Source organism: Manis pentadactyla, chromosome 9 (genome assembly GCF_030020395.1).
Source record: "Manis pentadactyla isolate mManPen7 chromosome 9, mManPen7.hap1, whole genome shotgun sequence".
Lineage (NCBI taxonomy): Eukaryota > Metazoa > Chordata > Mammalia > Pholidota > Manidae > Manis > Manis pentadactyla.
The window spans coordinates 57,599,684-57,625,218 of NC_080027.1; the positions used below are offsets into that span (position 1 = coordinate 57,599,684).

The 25,535-nt window shown below is 37.9% G+C and overlaps 1 protein-coding gene across 1 annotated transcript in view; it reads right to left on the reverse strand.

Moving 5' to 3' along the window:
* Nucleotides 1–7,456: 7,456 nt before the first annotated feature.
* The window catches only part of SAAL1 (serum amyloid A like 1), a 46,519-nt gene continuing 28,440 nt past the window's right edge, over nucleotides 7,457–25,535 (reverse strand). The window contains exons 10-12 of the mRNA XM_036888141.2: nucleotides 10,086–10,279; nucleotides 8,342–8,434; nucleotides 7,457–7,649 (exon numbers count right to left, since the gene is read on the reverse strand). Coding sequence (XP_036744036.2) covers nucleotides 7,557–7,649; nucleotides 8,342–8,434; nucleotides 10,086–10,279 — 380 coding nt within the window. The 3' untranslated portion in view covers nucleotides 7,457–7,556. The remainder of the gene's footprint in view (nucleotides 7,650–8,341; nucleotides 8,435–10,085; nucleotides 10,280–25,535) is intronic.

The following is a 25,535-nucleotide window of genomic DNA, read 5'->3' on the forward strand; positions in this document are numbered from 1 at the left end:
TAATGGACTGAATGCACCAATCAAAAGGCACAGAGTAACAGAATGGATAAAAAAGCAAGACCCATCTATATGCTGCTTACAAGAAACTCACCTCAAACCCAAAGACATGTACAGACTAAAAGTCAAGGGATGGAAAAACATATTTCAGGCAAACAACAGCGAGAAGAAAGCAGGGGTTGCAGTACTAATATCAGACAAAATAGACTTCTAAACAAAGAAAGTAACAAGAGATAAAGAAGGACACTACATAATGATAAAGGGCTCAGTCAAACAAGAGGATATAACCATTCTAAATATATATGCACCCACCACAGGAGCACCAGCACATGTGAAACAAATACTAACAGAACTAAAGGGGGAAACAGACTGCAATGCATTCATTCTAGGAGACTTCAACACACCACTCACCCCAAAGGATAGATCCACCGGGCAGAAAATAAGGACACGGAAGCACCGAAGAACATAGTAGAGCAGATGGACCTAATAGACATCTACAGAACTCTACATCCAAAAGCAACAGGATACACATTCTTCTCAAGTGCACATGGAACATTCTCCAGAATAGACCACATACTAGGCCACAAAAAGAGCCTCAGAAAATTCCAAAAGATTGAAATCCTACCAACCAACTTTTCAGATCACAAAGGCATAAAACTAGAAATAAACTGTACAAAGAAAGCAAAAAGGCTCACAAACACATGGAGGCTTAACAACACGCTCCTAAATAATCAATGGATCAATGACAAAATCAAAATGGAGATCCAGCAATATATGGAAACAAATGACAACAACAACACTAAGCCACAACTTCTGTGGGACGCAGCAAAAGCAGTCTTAAGAGGAAAGTATATAGCAATCCAAGCATATTTAAAAAAGGAAGAACAATCCCAAATGAATGGTCTAATGTCACAATTATCGAAATTGGAAAAAGAAGAACAGATGAGGCCTAAGGTCAGCAGAAGGAGGGACATAATAAAGATCAGAGAAGAAATAAATAAAATTGAGAAGAATAAAACAATAGCAAAAATCAATGAAACCAAGAGCTGGTTCTTCGAGAAAATAAACAAAATAGATAAGCCTCTAGCCAGACTTATTAAGAGGAAAAGAGAGTCAACACAAATCAACAGTATCAGAAACGAGAAAGGAAAAATCACGACGGACCCCACAGAAATACAAAGAATTATTAGAGAATACTATGAAAACCTATATGCTAACAAGCTGGGAAACCTAGGAGAAATGGACAACTTCCTAGAAAAATACAACCTTCCAAGACTGACCCAGAAAGAAACAGAAAATCTAAACAGACCAATTACCAGCAACGAAATTGAAGCGGTAATCAAAAAACTACCAAAGAACAAAACCCCCGGGCCAGATGGATTTACCTTGGAATTTTATCAGACATACAGGGAAGACATAATACCCATTCTCCTTAGAGTTTTCCAAAAAATAGAGGAGGAGGGGATACTCCCAAACTCATTCTGTGAAGCTAACATCACCCTAATACCAAAACCAGGCAAAGACCCCACCAAAAAAGAAAACTACAGACCAATATCCCTGATGAACGTAGATGCAAAAATACTCAACAAAATATTAGCAAACCGAATTCAAAATTACATCAAAAGGATCATACACCATGACCAAGTGGGATTCATCCCAGGGATGCAAGGATGGTACAACATTCGAAAGTCCATCAACATCATCCACCACATCAAGAAAAAGAAAGACAAAAACCACATGATCATCTCCATAGATGCTGAAAAAGCATTTGACAAAGTTCAACATCCATTCATGTTAAAAACTCTCAGCAAAATGGGAATAGAGGGCAAATACCTCAACATAATAAAGGCCATCTATGATAAACCCACAGCCAACATTATATTGAACAGCGAGAAGCTGAAAGCATTTCCTCTGAGATCGGGAACTAGACAGGGATGCCCACTCTCTCCACTGTTATTTAACCTAGTACTGCATGTCCTAGCCATGGCAATCAGACAAAACAAAAAAATACAAGGAATCCAGATTGGTAAAGAAGAAGTTAAACTGTCACTATTTGCAGATGATATGATACTGTACATAAAAAACCCTAAAGACTCCACCCCAAAACTACTAGAACTGATATCGAAATACAGCCAAGTTGCAGGATACAAAATCAACACACAGAAATCTGTGGCTTTACTATACACTAACAATGAACCAACAGAAAGAGAAATCAGGAAAACAACTCCATTCACAATTGCATCAAAAAAAATAAAATACCTAGGAATAAACCTAACCAAAGAAGTGAAAGACTTATACTCTGAAAACTACAAGTCACTCTTAAGAGAAATTAAAGGGGACACTAACAGATGGAAACTCATCCCATGCTCATGGCTAGGAAGAATTAATATTGTCAAAATGGCCATCCTCCCCAAAGCAATATACAGATTTGATGCAATCCCTATGAAACTACCAGCAACATTCTTCAATGAACTGGAACAAATAATTCAAAAATTCATATGAAAACACCAAAGACCCCGAATAGCCAAAGCAATCCTGAGAAAGAAGAATAAAGAAGGGGGGATCTCACTCCCCAACTTCAAGCTCTACTATAAAGCCATAGTAATCAAGACAATTTGGTACTGGCACAAGAGCAGAGCCACAGACCAATGGAACAGACTAGACAATCCAGACATTAACCCAGACATATATGGTCAATTAATATTTGATAAAGGAGCCATGGACATACAATGGGGAAATGACAGTCTCTTCAACAGATGGTTATGGCAAAACTGGACAGCTACATGTAGGAGAATGAAACTGGACCATTGTCTAACCCCATATACAAAAGTAAACTCAAAATGGATCAAAGACCTGAATGTAAGTCATGAAACCATTAAACTCTTGGAAGAAAACATAGGCAAAAACCTCTTAGACATAAACATGAGTGACCTCTTCTTGAACATATCTCCCAGGGCTAGGAAAACAACAGCAAAAATGAACAAGTGGGACTATATTAAGCTGAAAAGCTTCTGTACAGCAAAAAACACCATCAATAGAATAAAAAGGAACCCTACAGTATGGGAGAATATATTTGAAAATGACACATCCGATAAAGGCTTGACGTCCAGAATATATAAAGAGCTCACACACCTCAACAAACAAAAAACAAATAACCCAATTAAAAAATGGGCAGAGGAACTGAACAGACAGTTCTCCAAAAAAGAAATACAGATGGCCAACAGACACATGAAAAGATGCTCCACATCGCTAATTATCAGAGAAATGCAAATTAAAACTACAATGAGGTATCACCTCACACCAGTAAGGATGGCTGCCATCCAAAAGACAAACAACAACAAATGTTGGCGAGGCTGTGGAGAAAGGGGAACCCTCCTACACTGCTGGTGGGAATGTAAGTTAGTTCAACCATTGTGGAAAGCAGTATGGAGGTACATCAAAATGCTCAAAACAGACTTACCATTTGACCCAGGAATTCCACTCCTAGGAATTTACTCTAAGAATGCAGCAATCAAGTTTGAGAAAGACCAATGCACCCCTATGTTTATCACAGCACTATTTACAATAGCCAAGAATTGGAGGCAACCTAAATGTCCATCGATAGATGAATGGATAAAGAAGATGTGGTACATATACACAATGGAATACTACTCAGCCATAAGAAAAGGGCAAATCCTACCATTTGCAGCAACATGGATGGAGCTGGAGGGTATTATGCTCAGTGAAACAAGCTAAGCGGATAAAGAGAAATACCAAATGATTTCACTCATCTGTGGAATATAAGAACAAAGGAAAAACTGAAGGAACAAAACAGCAGCAGAATCACAGAACTCAAGAATGGACTAACAGGTACCAAAGGGAAAGGGACTGGGGAGGATGGGTGGGTAGGGAGGGATAAGGGGGAGGAAGAAGGGGGGTATTAAGATTAGCATGCATGGGGGGGGTGGGAGAAAGGGGAGGGCTATACAATACGGAGAAGGAAGTAGTGATTCTACAACATTTTGCTATGCTGATGGACAGTGACTGTAAAGGGGTTGATAGGGGTGACCTGGTATAGGGGAGAGCCTAGTAAACATAATATTCGTCATGTAAGTGTAGATTAATGATACCAAAAAAAAAAAAAAAGGCAGTTCCTGTGTGATGACCTCCAATGAGTTCTACACAAGGGTATAAAGGGCATATAAAAGTGTAGGCAAAGGATCTGTTTGTGTTTATACAGAGGATCAAAGCCTAATTGGGCTACCCCAAAAATGAACTAAGATACAATATGAAAAAGAACTTCCAACATCAGCACTCTCTGGAAGACTCATGCCAGAAGATGATCATCAAAAAACCCCAACAAAGATCCACGCACTGCTACAGGTGTAGATGCACTCATCCCACCAGTTCCTGGACTTGCCATGGGAACGAAGAAGGAGATATCTAAGCTGGCCTGTGCATACAGTAAAACAACAGATTTGACTGGATGTATACTGTTGGAACTCAACCAAAAATTAGAAGAAGTGCAAATTGTAGTGCTCCAAAATCTTACAACTACAGACTATTTACTGTTAAAAGAACATATGGGATGTGAACAGTCCCCAAGAATGGGTTGTTTTAATTTGTCTGATTTCTCTCAGACTGTTCAAGTTCAGTTGGACAATATCCACCATATCATAGATAAGTTTTCACAAATGCCTAAGGTGCCTAACTGGTTTTCTTGGTTTCACTGGAGATGGCTGGTAATTACAGGTATGCTTTGGTTATGTAACCGTACTCCTATTATGTTAATGTGTGTGTGCAATTTAATTAGTAGTTTAAAACCTATACATGCTGAAGTTACTCTACAAGAAGATATGTCAAAGAAATAATCAATCTTCCCATGTTTTTTTCCACCTGCTACTTCTATAGCTTTTCTTCTTCCTTCCTAATTACAACCCTTAAATAGAATTTGTGCCTCGTATCAAATTTATCAAGTATCATAATTCCTCCAAGTGGTTAAGATACCTCAAGACAAATGCTGGGCATAGAAGCCACAGGGCATAAATATGCAAAGAAGTAAAAAGCTAACCATTTCAAACAATAAGGCTTCTCTCTCACTTACCAACTTTACTTTCCCTGTATGGCCCCGGAAGATGACTGTTTAGCCAGAGACGGGTAAGATTCCTCAAGGGAGGAACAACCTAAGACAGGCACAGTCGCAGGGGGGCCATCAGGTGAGAAATTGGGGATCAACAGAGGTGAGGCTTAGAACCTCACCCCCCCTGCTGAGAGAAATCTTCTGTATACGTGGATGTTTTATTGCCCTTGTCTAGCTTGGATTAACACATAGTCTACAGGCACACACCTGATCATCTACATTTTCTCTCTTACAACAGTAAACTATGTTTTCTACCTTTATCTTGTATCTACCTACCACTTCAGCATTTATTAAAAATAATAACAATAAAGAGAGAAATGTGGTATCCACATATAAATCAAGTATAAAAATCAAATGAGTATTCATATTTGAACTGACTGTTTATAGTTCATAATGCATGAGCAAAACCGAAAGCTTCTGTGATGACTGCCCTTGTACTGTTCACCATGTAACTTATTCACTATGTAAGAATTTGTTCTCCATGTAAGAACTTGTTTGTTATGCTTCAGAAGATTGGAGACTGACGAAAATTAGGCTTGGGCTAGACTGATGATTGTGCATTGAGCACTGACTCCCTTATACAGAATTTTATTGTTGTTAACAACCATTTGATCAATAAATATGAGAGATGCCCTCACAAAAAAAAAATAAAATAAAAAAGTACACACTTCCAATTGTAAAATAAATAAGTAATCGGGATGTAATGTATAGCATAAGGAATATAGTCAAAATATGGTATCAACTTGGTATGGTGATAGCTGGTACCTAGAATTATCATGTATATAAATGTTGAATCACTGTGTTGTACACCTGAAACTAATGTAATAGTGTGTGTCAACTACCCTTCAATAAAAAATAATTATCTACAAAAAAAAAAAAGATTTTAATTATACAGTTTAATTCTTCTTAGCAGGGACATTTTCAACAATAAAACTACCTCCAAACTGGAAACTGAATATCTCTTCCCAATAATGCTATGCAAAATAATGCTATGATTTTTTATCAGCAGAAGTGATTCAAGTAAAGAATACCAAATGTAAGGCAAGACCAGTGCTTTCAAGCCAAAGATTCTGCAATAAAATGAGAAGGGTCTGTACCAGAAAAGCTGTTTAAAAAGCTGGCTTTGTTAGTTAAAGCTGTATTTTCTTAAAATCTACTGACAATTCCACTTTTAGCATCTGAAATAATGCAAACCAGATGCTTCCAGAAATGCACCTGGTTGATTCTCTGAATATACTTCACTGGGAAACACTATAAAGAATGATAAAAATATGAGAGGAAAAATCATGTATAGCAAACTTTGTAAACAATCCGAAATTATTAAATTCCCTCAATCTGAATTCACTCAAGGAAATCATTTTCTGAAGTTGAACCACTGGGATTAGGCTAAAAATAGAGAATTTTGCTAATGCACTTTCATCAAAATGTTAGCATTTCTATCTGCAAACATACATTGAAAAAAACTGAACTGTAACAAAGCTAAACTAAAAACTGCTTTTGAGTTGTTAACAATCTGGAACGGAATCAACACAATTAACATTCACTAAACAGCTAAGATATATTTGTACACTATGGTGAACATCATGGATTGGCTATCTAATAAGCCTTCATAGCTCCCTTCTCTGTTGCTTTCTCTCCTATACAGACTAGAAAGAACAAAGTCCTTGATTTCAAATAGTAGTAGTCCTGGATGGCTACATGACATGGTTCTGGCATGGGAGGGCTGTCCTTTCCCAATAAAAAGGTAAAGACTTTCAAGAAGAAAGTCCATTTGTCTCTTTCTCCTTTTTCTCCCTGAATGTGGATGCAAAGTCCATAGATGATAAAGCCTCCTTAACCACAAGACAATAAACATGAGCACAAGGTCTCCACGGCAGACCACAGAGAAGGGAAAGGAGTCAGGGATCCCTGAGCCACCAGATCATGACTGGACTGCCCACCTCTTGATTTCTTATTGCCTAAGAAATCTACTGGGTTAAACTGCTGCAGCTGGGTTTTCTATTAGTGCAGCTGAATGCATTTGTAGTGGTTACAAATACAAAATTTTCACATAAAAGTCCAATTAAGAATTATGAACCCAACGTTTTTCTCTTTAAAAAAAAAAAAGAGTTATGAAGAAAATCCTTGCCAAACCCTCAAATATCCTAAAAAGGACCTCAAGGATACACTTGTGTTTTTGTTTTCTTTACCTGAAGGTGACAAACAACACATAAACAATAAAAAAATAAGGAGGGTGGGGTTTGATGGTGGTAAGAAGTCTCACTTCAATGCCAAATAAAAGAAAGTGAGATAAGGCTGGGGCGGGAAAAGAGTACGCGTGTAATACGAAGACAATTATGGTCTAATATAAGCTTATATAATATTTCCTGTATGTGAATTTCAACTGTCAGTGAAGAAAATAAAGTTTATTTCTTGGGCAGAAGAAATTCCAATTCAGTTTTTAAGTCTGAACCTTCAAACTTGGGAAGCTTTCTTCCAGGTCATCAGCAAGGGTCTTATCAACTTCCTGTAGGATTTTGAGAAAGTCCTCCACCTATAAATGAAACAAAAGAACCAAATAAATGTAAGTAGAGGAAAAGGTGGTTTAAGATATTGATTGTTGCCTATAAAAAGGCTCCACCTGTGGTTTCTAAACTGTCCAACGGAAGAGAACTGCTGACAGATCCCGAGATGACAGCAGCAGTCCTTCCTGTAGAGCACTCTAAAACATCAAGTCCTCTAAAACATCATCACTATTTTGCTTCACTCTTCAACTAGTATTTACTCCCCCGCTGCTTCCCATTTAGGATCCTTACTGGCATTTTATTACCACCCTCCTTACGACAAGCTTCCTCACTCCCACATTCCATACTTCATTTTCCTAAAAAGTTCCTATTTTGAAATTGCCTCTAATGGTAGCAAATGTGATAAAATCTGAAGAACAAAAAAAACCTACTGACAATTCCTATCCAAAAATCTTATTTTTGCTTAATATCGACACTGTCTACTTCATTAACAGAAAGGGGTCTGATAAATTCAATGCTAACTCCTTTCTCTCAGCACGAGACCTGTTACTCAGGCTAGTCCCATCCATTACCCAGCAGTCAGTCATCTCTCCGACAAAGGCAGTCAATCCCGTGAATTGTATGCACTCTTCTGTGACAATGGTCTCAGAGATCAAGCGCTTATTTAAAAACATTTTACATAGTAATCCTCAGAAACTCAGCCCCCTGTACGCATACTCACTGCAGGGCTATAGAAAGGAAGGAGGTTTTGAAATACACAGGAACACTTCGGTTTGCTTAAATGCCCCTCCTTTAGTCCCTGAGCTACAGTCTCCTAAAACAAACAAAAAGATTTAATGTCAAAAGGAAAATGCCTAGTTATATCTGATAAATACAAACCAGTAGACACAATTCCCTACTGATCCCACTGGCATTTCAATGTCCCAAACCAAACCCACTATCATTCCTCTTTTGCTAACACAAACGTGTGCTCCGCTGCACTCCTTCCTTTAGGGAAAGGCACCGCGACCCACCCGCCCTGCTGCGGAAACCAAAGATGGGGATACAGCCAAGATTCTTCCTCCTTCTCTGCTGCTGAACATTCCCCCAAAATGTTTAATTCTACTCCACTACATCTCTCTCATCCCATCCCGCCTCTCTATCCACACTTCCATTGTTTAGGCTCTCCTTATTTTTCAGATTGTTCTTAACAATTACCAAGCACTAGAGCCTGCTGGTTGGTCTCTGGGCCTCTGCGCTTCCAGCGTCAACTCTCTAATCCTCTCTCAATACTGATTTTGGAGTGATCTTTCTAAACAATCATATGACTTAATGCTTAAAAAAACCCATCTTACTAGCTCCTCGGTTTCCTCAAGACTAAATCCATATTCCATTACTTATGGTATAGAAGAATTGTTATGGCATAACCCTGTTTATTCTCAGCCTAGCTTCCTCCTATATTCCTGTCACTTAAAAATAAAGAAAAATCTTTTCTTTGTCCCTTCTCCCCAAAAAAGGAAAAGCACCAGCAGCAAACAATGGAAAAAAATACTTGCAATGAATATGCAGAAGGTATATTATTACCCAAGGAGTTCATACAAATAGTCAAAATAGGTAACCTATAAAGCAGGAAGCAGAAATAATATACAAATACATAAAAAAATTTTCAACCTCACTACTCATAAAAAAATCAAAATAAGGCACAATTCACCACGTGTTGAACTGTACTTGATATATAAAAATCGTAATGCCCAATAATAAGAATCATATAAAACTAACTTTTTTACATTGTTAATAAAAACACTCTGGTAATAAGTATCCATTATACCTTAGTTATCTTCACTTTTACAATGTCAAAACTCATAATCTAACGTCTGAAAATCTTTGCTAATAAACCCAAATCTGAAAAGAAGGAAAATTCACCAAAAAAACAATCAGAATAACATATTTGTTTTAAGGAATAGTCTTAAAAACTTCAGTGACTATGAATACATGCTTCATAGATATACTGATATATTTTTTCTAAAATACTGGGATAGAAAGTATGCTTAAGGGAAGAATATGTTAATAATCCTGAACAATGAATATCCCTTAAACAAGTTTGCAGTAAATTTTGAAAACTGGGTTTTTTTTCAAATTGGATATTAAACAAATTGGCTCTTAGTGAAAAGTCTTTCAGTAAATTTAGAGTCAGAAAAAGTGCTAATAATATTAAGAGAAAAGGGCAGTCTATAAAAATTATATGCCCTGGGTTATAAGTATGTGAAAAACATGTATAATAAAAATATACCAAACCACATTAGTTGCTGGTTTAAAATCGTAAATTTATGGTGATAAGTTTTTCTTTCTCTATTTTCCCAAATTTATGTAATACAATTATACTGCTTTTATATTTTAAAAAATAATAGTAATAAAATTCGGAGCATTAAGCAAGCAACTGTAGTTTCTTTTGCTGAATTAACAAACCATCAACACGTCTTTCCTACCTTTGTTAATATCTGAAAAAGATTAGAAAGAAATTCACATGAAATATCCTTTAAGATTTTCAAGTGGAAATCCTCTGGGGTTAAATCAGACTTTTTAGTTTCTTCTGTGTTAGAGTCCATTGAATTCTCTGGTTTCTTCTGACAATGCTCCACATTTTGTAAAACACGAATCAGGCTGTCAATTAGAGGAAGCTCTAGTGTACAAACATATCAAGAGGCATGGAATTAGCCCATTAAATTTGGTCAGTCTTTCATTCATGCATTCAAAAGTACTAAACACCTACTTGTGTTAGACCCTGTACTCTGGGTACCACAGTTAAAGTGGTAAACAAGATTGTCTAGGCCTCTCAGCTTTCACGAGGCTTACATTTTTATACTCTCAAGTAAGCTAATAAATAAAAAAGATTATTTCAGATTTGGGTAAATTCTACAGAGGAAATTAAAGGGGAATATACTAAAGCAGCTGGCAAGAGAGGCTCTCTGAAGAAGTGACACAAGTTGAGAACTAAAGAAGAAGAATCATCAATGTAAAGAGCCCACATGTCAGGCAGAGGGAATAAGGACGAAAGTCCTAAACAGGGATTGTCACAGAAGGTCTGGAGAACAAAAAGGTGGCCAGCGTACCTCAGCCAAGTGAGCAAGGACAAGGAGGGCATAAGTCAAATTCAGAGAGTTGGGCAAGTATCCTGTCATGCAGGGCCTTCAAGACCATAGTGAGAAAATACTTGAATTTTAGACTTTATCATAAAACTCTTAAATGACATTGCTTTTAAATTGTATGTTTTAGGAAGTTAAATTTTAAAAATTGTATGAGTTCTTAAAAGAACAATCACTTTATAATTAACCTATAATAAAAACTGAACATAAAAACAAATCTAAAGCTTAGACAAAATACATATTACAGAATGAACATGCTAAAAGGTATCTCACTCTGATTCAGTCACTGATTCTAACCCTACTATTTCTGCTCAATAATTACAAATCCAGGAAAAAAGGTTTCTGTAAGCACTGAATCGAGTATATTGATTTAAAAAAACTGAATTTTACTTCCAAACTAAGGTCAATATAGTACGTGGGAATGACATTTCTTAAAAATTAGCAGCCAGGGAAATCACACCCTTATTTCTCAACTCAGTGTCATCTCTTCAAAGCACTTTCCTGCCTGGCTGCTTTATTATATTCCCCTTGTATTTATTCCCACTCTCTTAATTGTGTTGCCAACAACTCTTGACACTAACTAACACTCAGGTCTTTGCTCCTTGTAGGTCACATCAATTTATACTATGCCACCCTCTATCCTCCCTTTCTTACCCAGCCCTAACTCTGCAAAGCACCTATTCAAGATTTAGGGCAGGATGAGAGGATGAGGGTGAATCAGTGGCTTAGAATTTAGGAGCCTCTTTATACTTTCTTGCCCAATCATAAACATCACACATATGTTTTGGAAAGTGGAGGAAGAATAAAGAACACCTAGTTCCAAAACATCAAGAAAGATTTATTCTTAGTATTCTAAATAAAAATTGTTATTTTCAACAGAAAGCACATATATACAGAGAGGTTAGAAAGAATCTTGGGGCTCAAAGTCAGCATTTCCCCCTTTTCCTTTCAGAAACCACAGAGGAGCAAAGAAAATAAGCAACAAAAAACAAACTGAAGCCTGGATAAAACTAAGAGACAGCTGAAACCTGAAGCACAAGGTAAGTTACAAAGTAAATCAAGGAGGAGGGGGAGAGGATGCAGGAGGATGCAGTTCTCAGAAAAGGCTAGAAAACCCCGTTTCTTTAAGCTAAAGCACAAAATGAGGTGCAAACCCAGAATCCCTTCTTTGCAACAGCAGGAACGAAGTGAATAAGATAGCAGGTGGTGCTTCCCTGGGGGTTCTAAAATACAGAGGAAGACGGGGGCAATGAGTAATCCCACAGACAAGCCATTTATTTGCAGGAAGTAAGCGTCAAAGGAAAGGTGAGACTTGACTATAGCTACCTCGCTCCTGGGAAAAGGAGTTAGAAGACACACAGACATGTTAAAAAGAAAACCACAGGCCCAAAATAGGGGTACTTCTGCTAGGCCAAATCACCAAACCGGTGCTTAATATCTAATTGTTTCAGTCTCCCCCAGAAATGTAGTCAGTCAGGAATTTTCTCGTTAGCACAGCGGTAACCTGTCACATGATACCTCTCCACCCCCACCCCCAAAAAGATGATTTACATGAGACAATCCCCTACTCTTCTTCCTTAGGGAAGGTGACCTTGCCTGAAACAATTCCTTCTTTTCTTCTGTTAATGACTTTGTGTCCCTTAAAACACTTTGGGTGACTCCTCAGAGCATCTCTCTATTAGCTACAAAGGATGCTGCTAGATTCATACACCATACATTCATACAATAAAGCCAATTAAATCTTCAAATTTACTAGGCTGAATTTTGTTTTTTAACAGATTTGGTGGCAATGACAGAATCCAAAGTGAACCTGTGGGATTCAGGGACAGCAAGAAACACAGTGTGGCACCCTGCAAACCTTCCTGAGTTCATTGTCTTTCTTGCCCATTTCCAAGGGCTGTTGTTGAGTTCTTCTCAGTTCAACTCCATTCTCTTTGCATTAAGTTCCCAATCTAATTGGCTTTCCAGTCTGGGTTTAACAAGTTAGTCTAGACTGACAGCAGGCTCTAACAGAGTGCCAGTCCTTACTTAGCCCTTGGTTCAGTCCACAATCCCACGCTGGAATCCCTTCCTCAGTTCCAGTCCACAGTCTCCATTAATGGGGTCTGCTGGTTTAGTCCATGTTAGTAATTGCTGGAAGTGCACACAGGGCCTTCTGTCAGCCAGTTCACAGTAACATAGAAACCCCATTCTTTTCTCCCTGGATTCCACACTGGGAACTGCTGATAGTTTATTCTGCAATTCCCCTTCTGTATGCAATCAGGCTTCAGTCATTCTTGGAAGCCTGCTGGTTCAGTCCTGCCCGAGTCACTAGTTTGCTGGTTACTGCTGGTGTCCACAGTTCCATTTCCTTGGCTACAGTTGTTTTTTGTTAATGTAAATATGACGTAAAGGCTGTTACTAAACGCGAATTTCTGAAGCCAAAGAGCTTAGCTATTATTTTGGCTCTGAGAAACACAAAGGCCTAACTAAAGAAACAGGATACTTTTCCAAAGAGCTGAGAGCACTACCTTCCAGCATATCTGCTTACTTTATGTATAAGAACTATAGTTGTGGAGTTTCAGATATTTTGCAAGATGGGAAAATTTTACTGAAAACAACCTAGAATTACAATGACTTTTAAAAGGAGCGTTTGAATAGATAAGATCATTTAATCAGTGCATCTGAAAGCAAAGGCTCCTGAATTAAACAAAATGGGATACCTATTTTAATTGGCATGTGGAAACCTCCAGAAGGATTCATAACTACAAAACACTTCCATTGAAAGATTCATTCCAAAATGCTAATGAAAAATTAAAGATGTAAGATACCTAAAACAAAAGACTGTAAGACTGACTTGTAAGACTAACGCAACTCCTACTGCTCCCCCACCTGTTGTCCTTTATTTGGATACTCATTCTAGTAATCCTGTTTGAATTACCTTGCCACTCTAAAGAGACTATTAAAAGAGTTACTTTTAAGATAAAGGCCATCCAGGCTACATGAGATAGTCTTCAGGTATCTTCATTCCTTGGTCAAAGGGCGACCGTTAATGAATTTCTTAAATCCGGGGGATCTTGTATTTAAGGTCAATAAATTCAAGTGTTTCTATAAAAAGATTACCTCCTAAAGCAAGAAAAGAGAGGGAAATAAAATTTCACGTCCCTTTCTTTCCAGATCCATACCAATTGATTACTGATTCCTTCTCTCCTAGAACAGCTACTGCCTTCTTCCTTTTTTTTATTAAGGTATTATTGCTATACACGCTTATGAAGGTTTCACAAGAAAAAACAATGTGGTTACTACATTTACCCATATTGTCAAGTCCACACCCATACCCCAATGCAGTCACTGTCCATCAGTGTAGTAAGATGCCACAGATCCACTATGTGCCTTCTCTGTGCTACACTGTTTTCCCTGTGATCCCCCACACCATGTGTACTAAACATATTACCCCTCAATCCCCTTATCCCTCCCTCCCCAATCGCCCTCTCACACCCCTCCCCTTTGGTAAACACTAGTTCCTTCTTGGAGTCTCTGAGTCTGCTGCTATTTTGCTCCTTCAGTATTGCTTCATTGTTACACTCCACAAATGAGGGAAATCATTTGGCACTTGTCTTTCTCCATCTGGCTTATTTCACTGATCATACTATCCTCCAGCTCCATCCATGTTGTTGCAAATGGTAGGATTTGTTTCTTTCTTATGGCTGAAGAGTATTCCATTGTGTATATGTACCACCTCTTCTTTATCCATTCATCTACTGATGGACACTTAGGTTGCTTCCATATCTTGGCTATTGTAAAAACTGCTGTGATAAACATTGGGGTGCATATATCTTATTGAATCTGAGAAGTTGTATTCTTTGAGTGAATTCCAAGGAGTGGGATTCCCGGGTTAAATGGTATTTCTTTTTTAGTTTTTTGAGGAACCTTCATATTGCTTTCCACAATGGCTGAACTAGCTTACATTCCCACCAGCAGTGTAGGAGGGTTCTCCTTTCTCCGCATCCTCACCAGCATTTGCTGTTCTTAGTCTTTTCGATGCTGGCCATCCTTACTGGTGTGAGGTGATGTCTCATTGTGGTTTTAATTTGCATTTCTCTGATGATTAGTGATGTGGAGCATCTTTTCATGTGTCTGTTGGCCATCCGAATTTCTTCTTTGGAGAACTGTCTCTTCATATCCTCTGCCCATTTGTTAATCAGAATATTTGCTTTTTGGGTGTTGAGGTGTGTAAGTTCTTTATATATTTTGGATGTTAACCCCTTGTCAGATATGTCATTTACAAATATATTCTCCCATACTGTAGGATGCCTTTTTGTTCTGCTGATGGTGTCCTTTGCCATACAGAAACTTTTTAGTCCCATGAGTTCATTTTTGCTTTTGTTTCCCTTGCTCGAGGAGATGCGTTCAGGAAGAAGTTGCTCATGCTGATATTCAGGAGATGTTTGCCTATGTTGTCTTCTAAGAGTTTTATGGTTTCATGACTTACACTCAAGTCTTTAATCCATTTCAAGTTTACTTCTGTATATGGGGCTAAACAATAATCCAGTTTCATTCTCTTGCATGTAGCTGTCCAGTTTTGCCAACACCAGCTGTTGAAGAGGCTGTCATTTCCCTACTGTATGTCCATGGCTCCTTTATCATGTTTTAATTGAACATATATGGTTGGGTTTATATCAGGGCTCTCTAGTCTGTTCCATTGGTCTATAGGTCTGTTTTTGTGCCAGTACGAAATTGTCTTGATTACTGTGGCTTTGTAGTAGAACTTCAAGTTGGGGAGCATTATCCCCCCAGCTTTATTCTTCCTTCTCAGGATTGCTTTGGCTATTCGGGGTCTTTTGTGGTTCTATATGAATTTTAGAATGATTTTCTCTAGTTTGTTGAAGAATGCTGTTGGTATTTTGATAGGAATTGCATTGAATCTGTAGATTGCTTTAGGCAGGATGGCCATTTTCACAATATTAATTCTTCCTATCCATGAGCACGGGATGTGTTTCCATTTATTGGTATCTTCATTAATTTCTCTCATAAGTGTCTTGTAGTTTTCACTGTATAGGTCTTTCACTTCCTTGGTTAGGTTTATTCCTAGGTATTCTTTTTGATGCAAACAAACTAGCAGAAAGAGAAATCAGGAAAACAATTCCACTTACAACTGCATCAAAAAGAATAAAATAACCTAGGAATAAATCTAACCAAGGAGGTGAAAGAAGGAAGGACATAATAGTCTGAAAACTATAAGACAGTTATGAGAGAAAATAAAGACACAAATAAATGGAAATATATCCCATGCTCATGGATAGGAAGAATTAATATTGTCAAAATGGCCATCCTGCCCAGAGCAGTTTACAGATTCAATGCAATATTTATCAAAATACCAATGCCATTTTTCAATGAACTAGGGAAAATCATCCTAAAATTCAAATGGAACCACAAGAGACCTTGAATAGCCAAACAAATCTTGAGAAAGAAGAACAAATCTGGGGATATTACACTCCCTGACTTCAAGCTATGCTGCAAAGCTACAGTAATCAAAACAGTATGGTACTGGCACAAGAACAGACCCATAGAGTAATGGAATAGAATAGAGAGCCCAGATGTAAGCACACACATATATGGTCAATTAATATATGATAAAGGAGCTATGAATACACACTGGGGAAAAGACAGTCTCTTTGATAACTGGCATTGGGAAGGCTGGACAGCTACATGCAAGAGAATGAAACTGGCTTACAACCCAACTCCATACACAAAAGTAAACTCAAAACAGATCAAAGACCTGAATGTAAGTCATGAAACCATAAAACTTTTAGAAGAAAACAGGGAAGAATCTCTTGAACACAAGCATGAGCAACATTTTTCTGGACACATCTCAGGCAGGAGAAACAAAATAAAAAATGAACAAGTGGGATTACATCAAACTAAAAGCTTTTGTACAGCAAAGGACACTATCAACAGAAGAAAAAGGCAGCCTACAGTATGGAAAAATATATTTCTAAATGATTTCTCTAATAAGGGGTTAACATCTAAAATATATAAAGAACTCATACGCCTCAACACCAAGGAAACAAATAACCCAATGAAGCAATGGATGGAGGACCTGAACAGACATTTCTCCAAAGAAAAATACAGGTGACCAACAGGCACATGAAAAGATGCTCCACATCACTCATCATCAGGGAAATGCGAATCAACCTACAGTGAGCTATTACCTCACACCAGTTAGAATGGCCATTATCCAACAGACAAGAAACAACAAGTCTTCGCAAGGATGTGGAGAAAAGGGAACCCCCCTACACTTGTTGGTGGGAATGTAAACTGGTGCAGCCACTGTGGAAAGTAGTGTGGAGTTTCCTCAAAAAACTAAAAACAGAAATACTGTATGACCAAGTAATTCCACTTCTATAAATTAACCCAAAGAAAACAAAAGCTCTGATTCAAAAAGATATATACACTGCTATGTTTATTGTAGCATTTACAACAGCCACAATATGGAAGCAACTGAAGCATCCATCAATATATTAATTGATAAAGATGTGGTACATACACACTATGGAATATTATTCAGCCATAAAAAGAAAGAAATCCTGCCATTTGTAACTATATGGATGGACCTAGAGGATATTATGCTAAGTGAAATAAACCAGGCAGAGAAAGACAAATACTGTATGATTCCATTTTTTTGTGGAATCTAAAAACAAAATAAAATGAACATAATAACAGTAGACTCTTAGACACTAGGAAGTAACTCGTAGTTACCATAGGGGAGGGGTTGGGATGGGTGGGTAGGAAAAAGGAGGGAAATAAAGGGGCACAAAATTCTCACTCATAATATAAATTGGTCATGGGGATGGTAGTATAGCATGGAGAATATAGCCAGTGATTCTGTAGTATCTTTCCATGTTGAGAGATAGTAACTGTATTAGTTAGGTTGATGATCTAATAATGTGGGTAACTGGTGAACCACTGTGTTACATACTTGAAACCAGTATAAGACTATATATCAACTATATACTTCAATAAAAAATAAATTAAAAAAATACTTAAGTTTTGCTAATAGATAATTAAATATTAAGGTTCATAATGACCTATAATTCTATTTAGACATGTACTTTAAAACCTTTTTTTTTTTTTGACTATTTCTGACAAATTTTCCAAAATGAAATTCTAAATGAATTCTTTCTGACCCGGAAAAAATGAATATTCCAAAGGATTTCTTAAGCGAAATAGGCTTATTGGATATCTTAAGTTAAGTGGGAAGCACTGCCAAATAAAAAAAAAACTATGCCTTCTTTATGTTTGTTTAGGTACATAAATGTTCCAGAAATTGTGTGAAATTCCTAGAAATCTGGTATGTCCTGGTACAATGTTATCACTTGTAATTTTCTCCTACCTTCTGAAATGGCTGTCATCAAAATTGAGGCCAAAAGATGGCGGCGTGAGAGGAGAGACAGAGGCTTCCTCCTAAAACCGTATACAATTAGAAAATATAGTTGGTGCAACTAATCCTGAAAGAGCAACAGGAAAGAGGATGGTGCCAGACTGCATACAGCTGGAGAAAAGAGTAGACCTCACAGAACAGGGTAACGTACCAAGGCTGTGGCCTGGCGGGACCAAAGCCCTTCCCCCACCCAGCTCACGGGTGAGAGTAAGAGAAACGGAACAGGGAGGGAGTGGAAGGCCTGGGACTGCTGAATACCTGGCTCTGGAGATCTGCTCTGGGAGCACAGACCTACATTTCATGGTGCTTTCATGATACTTGTGTGATTACGGGGTTGGAAAGCTAATACAGGCAGAATTTCTGGAGAGACTGAGATTCCAGTCGCTTGCGGAAAACAGGGATCCATATCCGGCTGCTCTGGGACAAAAGCTTATACCTGTGTGCTCGGCCCACTGGTTCCAGCAGTGGAGACAGGCATAGCAGCCAGGAAGCAGGAAACAGCTCTTTCCTCCCCCCAGGCACCAATACTGCACCCTGTGACCCCCGACATTGCTTCAGGGGCTGAGCAGCTCCAGAGTAGAGCTTCTGGACACTAGAGGGCGCCATATACAAATATGAAACACCAAAGGAACCTGGTCAAGAGTAAAATTAATCTAACTCTGGAGAAAGATTTAAATGACATGGACCTTATGACTCTTCTTGAAAGGGAGTTCAAAATAAAAATCATCAACATGCTAATGGAGGTATGGAAAGATATCCAAAAACTCAGGAATGAATTCAGGTCGGAGATCCAATAGTTGAAGAGCACAATGGAGGGTATTAAAAAAGCAGGTTGGATATGGGGGAGGGGACAATAAATCAAATAGAAACTAGAGAAGAAGAATATAAAGAAGCTGAGGCACAGAGACAAAAAAGGATCTCTAAGAATGAAAGAATATTGAGAGAACGGTGTGACCAATCCAAACGGAACAATATTCGCATTATAGGGATACTAGAAGAAGAAGAGAGAGAGAAAGGGATAGAAAGTGTCTTTGAAACTCGTGCCACATGTCGAATTTACCGAGTATCATAATTCTTCCAAGTGGTAAAGACACCTCAAGACAAATGCTGGGCCTAGAAGCCACAGGGCATAAATATGCAAAGAAGTAAAAAGCTAACCTTTTCAAACAATAAGGCTTCTCTCTCACTTACCAACTTAACATTTCCCTGTATGGCCCCGGAAGATGACTGGTTAGCCAGAGACGGATAAGATTCCTCAAGGGAGGAACAACCTAAGACAGGCACAGTCGCAGGGGGCCATCTGGTGAGAAAATGGGGAGCAGCAGAGGTGAGGCTTAGAACCTCCCCCCTCATGTTCTGAGAGAAATCTTCTGCATACGTGGATGTTTATTGCCCTCGTCTAGCTCGGATTAACACATAGTCTACAGGCACACACCTGATCATCTACATTTGCTCTCTTACAACACTAAACTATGTTTTCTACCTTTATCTCGTATCTACCTACCACTTCAGCATTTTATTAAAAATAATAATAATAGAGAAATGTGGTATCCACATATAAATCAAGTTTAAAAATCAAATGAATATTCATATTTGAACTGACTGTGTATAGTTCATAATGCATGAGCAAAACCGAAAGCTTCTGTGATGACTGCCCTTGTACTGTTCACCATGTAACTTATTCACTATGTAAGAATTTGTACTCCATGTAAGAATTTGTTCGTTATGCATCAGAAGATTGGAGACTGACGAAAATTAGGCTTGGGGTGGATTAATGATTGTGCATTGAGTATTGACCCCCCTATACAGAAATTTATTGTGGTTAACAACTATTTGATCAATAAATATGAGAGATGCCCTCACACACACACACACACACACACACACACACACACAAAATATATATATATATATATATATAAACACACTTCCAATTGTAAAATAAATAAGTAACCGGGATGTAATGTATAGCATAAGGAATATAGTCAAAATATTGTAACAACTTGGTATGATGATAGCTGGTACCTAGAATTATCATGTATATAAATGTTGAATCACTGTGTTGTACACCTGAAACTAATGTAATGTAATACTGTTGTCAACTACCCTTCAATAAAAAAAAAAAAAAAAAAAAAAAAGAAAGTGTCTTTGAGGAGGTAGTTGCTGAAAACTTCCCCAATCTGGGGAAGGAGACAGTCTCTCAGGCCATGGAAATCCACACATCTCCCAACACAAGGGAACCAAGGAAGACAACACCAAGACATATAGTAATAAAATTGGCAAAAACCAAGGGTAAGGACAGACTATTATAAACAGCCAGAGAGAGAAATAAGATGACATACAAAGGAAAGCCCATCAGGCTAACTAACATCAGACTTCTCAGCAGAAACCTTACAGGCCAGAAGGGAGTGGCATGACATATTTAATGCAATGAAGCAGAAGGGCCTGGAACCAAGATTATTTTATCCAGAAAGATTATCATTTAAATTTGAAGAAGGGATTAAACAATTTCCAGATAAGCAAAAACTGAGAGAATTTACCTCCCACAAACCATCTCTGCAGTCTATTTTGGAGGGACTGCTATAGATGGAAGTGTTCCTAAGGCTTAATAGCTGTCACCAGAGGAAATAAAACCACAGTAAAGAAAGTAGAACAGCTAATTACTAAGCAAATGCAAAATTAAATTAACTATCCCCAAAGACAATCAAGGGATAGACAAAGAGTACAGAATATGATACCTAATATATAAAGAATGGAGGAGGAAGGAAAAGGAGGAGAAAAAGAAAAGAACCTCTAGATTGTGCTTGTAACAGCATATTAAGTGAGTTAAGTTAGACTCTTAGATAGTAAGGAAATTAACCCTGAACCTTTGGTAACCACAAATCTAAAGCCTGCAATGGCAATAAGTACATACCTATTGATAATCACCCTAAATGTAAATGGACTGAATGCACCAATCAAAAGACATAGAGTCACTGAATGGATAAAAAAACAAGGCCCATCTATATGCTGCATACAAGAGACTCACCTTAAACCCAAAGACATACACAGATTAAAAGTGAAGGGATGGAAAAAGATATTTCATGCAACTAACAGAGAGAAAAAAGCAGGAGTTGCAGTACTTGTATCAGACAAAATAGACTTCAAAACACAGAAAGTAGTAAGAGATAAAGGACATTACAGAATGATAAAGGGATCAGTACAAGAGGATATAACCATTATAAATATCTATGCTCCCAACACAGGAGCACCCACATATGTGAAACAAATATTAACAATTAAAAGAGGAAATAGAATGCAATGCATTCATTTTGGGAGACTTCAACACTCCACTCACTCTGAAGGACAGATCAACCAGACAGAAAATAAGCAAGGAGATAAGAGGCACTGAAGAACACACTAGAACAGATGGACCTAAGAGACATCTACAGAACTCTACACCCAAAAGCAACAGAATACACATTCTTCTCAAGTACACATGGAAAATTTTCAAGACTAGATCATATACAAGGCCACAAAAAGAGCCTCAGTAAATTCAAAAAGACTGAAATTTTACCAACCAGTTACTCAGATCATAAAGGTATGAAACTAGAAATAAATTACGCAAAGAAAATGAAAAATCCCACAAACACATGGAGGCTTCACAACATGCTCCTAAATAACCAATGGATCAATGACCAAATAAAAACAGAGATCAAGCAATATATGACAAATGACAACAATATAAGACAAATGACAACAATAATTCAACACCACAAAATCTGTGGGACGCAGCCAAAGCTGTGCTAAGAGGAAAGTATATTGCAGTACAGGCCTACCTCAAGAAAGAACAACAATCCCATATAAGCAGTCTAAATTCACAATTAGTGAAACTAGAAAAAGAAAAACAAATGAGGCCCAAAGTCAGTAGACGGAGGGACATAATAAAGATTAGAGCAGAAATAAATAAAATTGAGAAGAATAAAACAATAGAAAAATCAATGAAAGCAAGAGCTGGTTCTTTGAGAAAATAAACAAAATAGACAAACCCCTAGCCAGACTTATCAAGAAAAAAAGAGAGTCTACACACATAAACAGAATCAGAAATGAGAAAGGAAAAATCACTACAGACACCAAAGAAATACAAATAATTATTAGAGAATATTATGAAAAATTATATGCTAACAAACTGGATAACCTAGAAGAAATGGACTTTCTAGAAAAATACAACCTTCCAAGGCTGACCCAGAAAGAAACAGAAAATCTGAACAGACCAATTACCAGCTACGAAATTGAACTGATAATCAAAAACCTACCTAAGAACAAAATGCCTGTATCAGATGGCTTCACCGCAGAATTTTACCAAACATTTACTGAAGCCCTAATACCCATCCCCCTTAAAGTTTTCCAAGAGTAGAAGAGGGAATACTTCCAAACTCATTCTCTGGGGCTAGCATCACTCTCATACCAAAACCAGGCAAAGACACTACAAAAAAAGAAAATTACAGACCAATATCCATGATGAAAACAGATGCAAAAATACTCAACAAAATATTAGCAAACCAAATTCAAAAATACATCAAAAAGATCATCCATCATGATCAAGTAGGATTTATTCCAGTGATGCAAGGATGGTACAACATTCGAAAATCCATCAACATCATCCACCACATCAACAAAAAGGACAAAAAACCACATGATCATCTCCATCAATGCTGAAAAAGCATTTGACAAGATTCAACATTCATTCATGATAAAAACTCTCAACAAAATGGGTACAGAGGGCAAGTACCTCAACATAATAAAAGAACATATATGACAAACCCACAGCCAACATTATATTTGACAGCAAGAAGCTGAAAGCTTTTCCTTTAAGATCAGGAATAAGACAAGGATGCCCACTCTCCCCACTTCTATTCAACATAGTACTGGAGGTCCTAGGCATGGCAATCAGACAACACAAAGAAATAAAAGGCATCCAGATTAGCAAGGAAGAAGTCAAACTGTCTTGGAATAAACCTAACCAAGGAAGTGAAAGACCTATACAGTGAAAACTACAAGACACTTATGAGAGAAATTAAAGAAGATACCAATAAATGGAAACACATCCTGTGCTCATGCATAGGAAGAATTAATATTGTGAAAATGGCCATCCTGCCTAAAGCAATCTACAGATTCAATGCAATTCCTATCAAAATACCAACAGCATTCTTCAACAAACTAGAGAAAATCATCCTAAAATTCATATGGATCCACAAAAGACCTCGAATAGCCAAAGCAACCCTGAGAAGGAAGAATAAAGCTGGGGGAAATAGGCTCCCCAACTTCAGCTCTACTACAAAGCCACAGTAATCAAGACAATTTGGTTCTGGCACAGGAACAGACCCATAGACCAATGGAACAGACTAGAGAGCCCTGATATAAACCCAACCATATACGGTCAATTAATATATGATAAAGGAGCCATGGACATACAATGGGGAAATGACAGCCTGTTCAACAGCTGATGTTGGAAAAACTGGACAGCTACATGCAAGAGAATGAAACTGGATTATTGTTTAACCCCATACACAAAAGTAAACTCGAAATGGATTAAAGACTTGAGTGTAAGTCATGAAACCATAAAGCTCTTAAAAGACAACATAGGCAAACACCTCCTGAATATAAGCATGAGCAACTTCCTCCTGAACCCATCTCCTCAAGAAAGGGAAACAAAAGCAAAAATGAACTCATGGGACTACATCAAACTAAAAAGTTTTTGTATGGCAAAGGGCATCATCAACAAAACAAAAAGGCATCCTACAGTATGGGAGAACACATTTGTAAATGACATATCTGACAAGGGGTTAACACCCAAAATATATAAAGAACTTACACACCTCAACACCCAAAAAGCAAATAAGCCGAATAACAAATGGGCAGAAGATATGAAGAGACAGTTCTCCAAAGAAGAAATTCGGATGGCCAACAGACACATGAGAAGGTGCTCCACATCACTAATCATCAGAAAAATGCAAATTAAAACCACAATGAGATATCACCTCACACCAGCAAGGATGGCAGCATCGAAAAGACTAAGAACAACAAATGCTGGTGAGGATGCGGAGAAAGGAGAACTCTCCTACACTGCTGGTGGAAATGTAAGCTAGTTCAACCATTGTGGAAAGCAATATGGAGGTTCCTCAAAAAACTAAAACGAGAAATACCATTTGACCCCAGAATCCTACTCCTTGGAATGTACCCATAGAATACTTCTCAGATTCAGAAAGACATATGCACCCCTATGTTTACTGCAGCACTTTTTACATTAGCCAAGATATGGAAGCAACCTAAGTGTCCATCTGTAGATGAATGGATAAAGAAGATTGGTACACATATACAATGGAATACTATTCAGCTATAAGAAAGAAACAAATCCTACCATTTGCAACAACATGGATGGAGCTGGAGGACATTATGCTTAGTGAAATAGGCCAGATGGAGAAAAGAGAAATGCCAAAAGATTTCCCTCATTTATGGAGTATAAATTTACGGAGCAAAACTGAAGGAACAAAATGGCAGCAGACTCACAGACTCCAAGAATGAACTAGTGGTTACCAAAGGGGAGGAGTGTGGGAGGGTGGGAAAAGGGGACTGAGGGTATTATGTTTAGTACACATGGTGTGGGTGAGCACGGGGAAAACAGTGTATCACAGAGAAGGGACATAGTGGATCTCTGGCAACTTGCTGCACTGATGGACAGTGACTGCATTAGGGTATGGGTGGGGACTTGATAATATGGGTAAATGTAGTAACCACATTGTTTTTTCAGGTGAAACCTTCATAAGAGTATATATCAATCATACCTTAAAAAAAAAAAAAAACTGAGGCACACACTAAGGGACTAAAACCTGAGTATCAGGGAAATGCTCAGCTGACTTCATGCAAAGGTGGCAGGAACAGTATCTATGGACTATGGCACAGGCAGATTAAGCCTCATTACACAGGACTACATCAAACTAAAAAGTTTTTGCACTGTTAGAAAAATGAAAAAGCTATGGAAAGGACTGTCAACTATGGAAGAGCTCTCTGATGGAGAGAACATGAACGTCTGGAAGAATCACACCACTGAAGATGCCCTAATTATAGAAAAAGCTGTGAAATCCACCAAGCCTAAAACAACAAATCCCTGCTGAAGAAAACTGTGTCCAGAGGATGGGCAGGACCTCATAGGTTTTATGACAGAGCCAATCAAGGGAATCATGAAAGACTGGCAAAAACGGTGGGAGGTGAAGGGTTTCAAGATATGGATCTTAGAGAAAGTCAAGAGCTAACAGACACCTTCTGCACAAGAGGAATTAGCAGAAGATGACCTGATGGAGATGACTGCTTCCAAACCAGGGCCAGAAAATGGA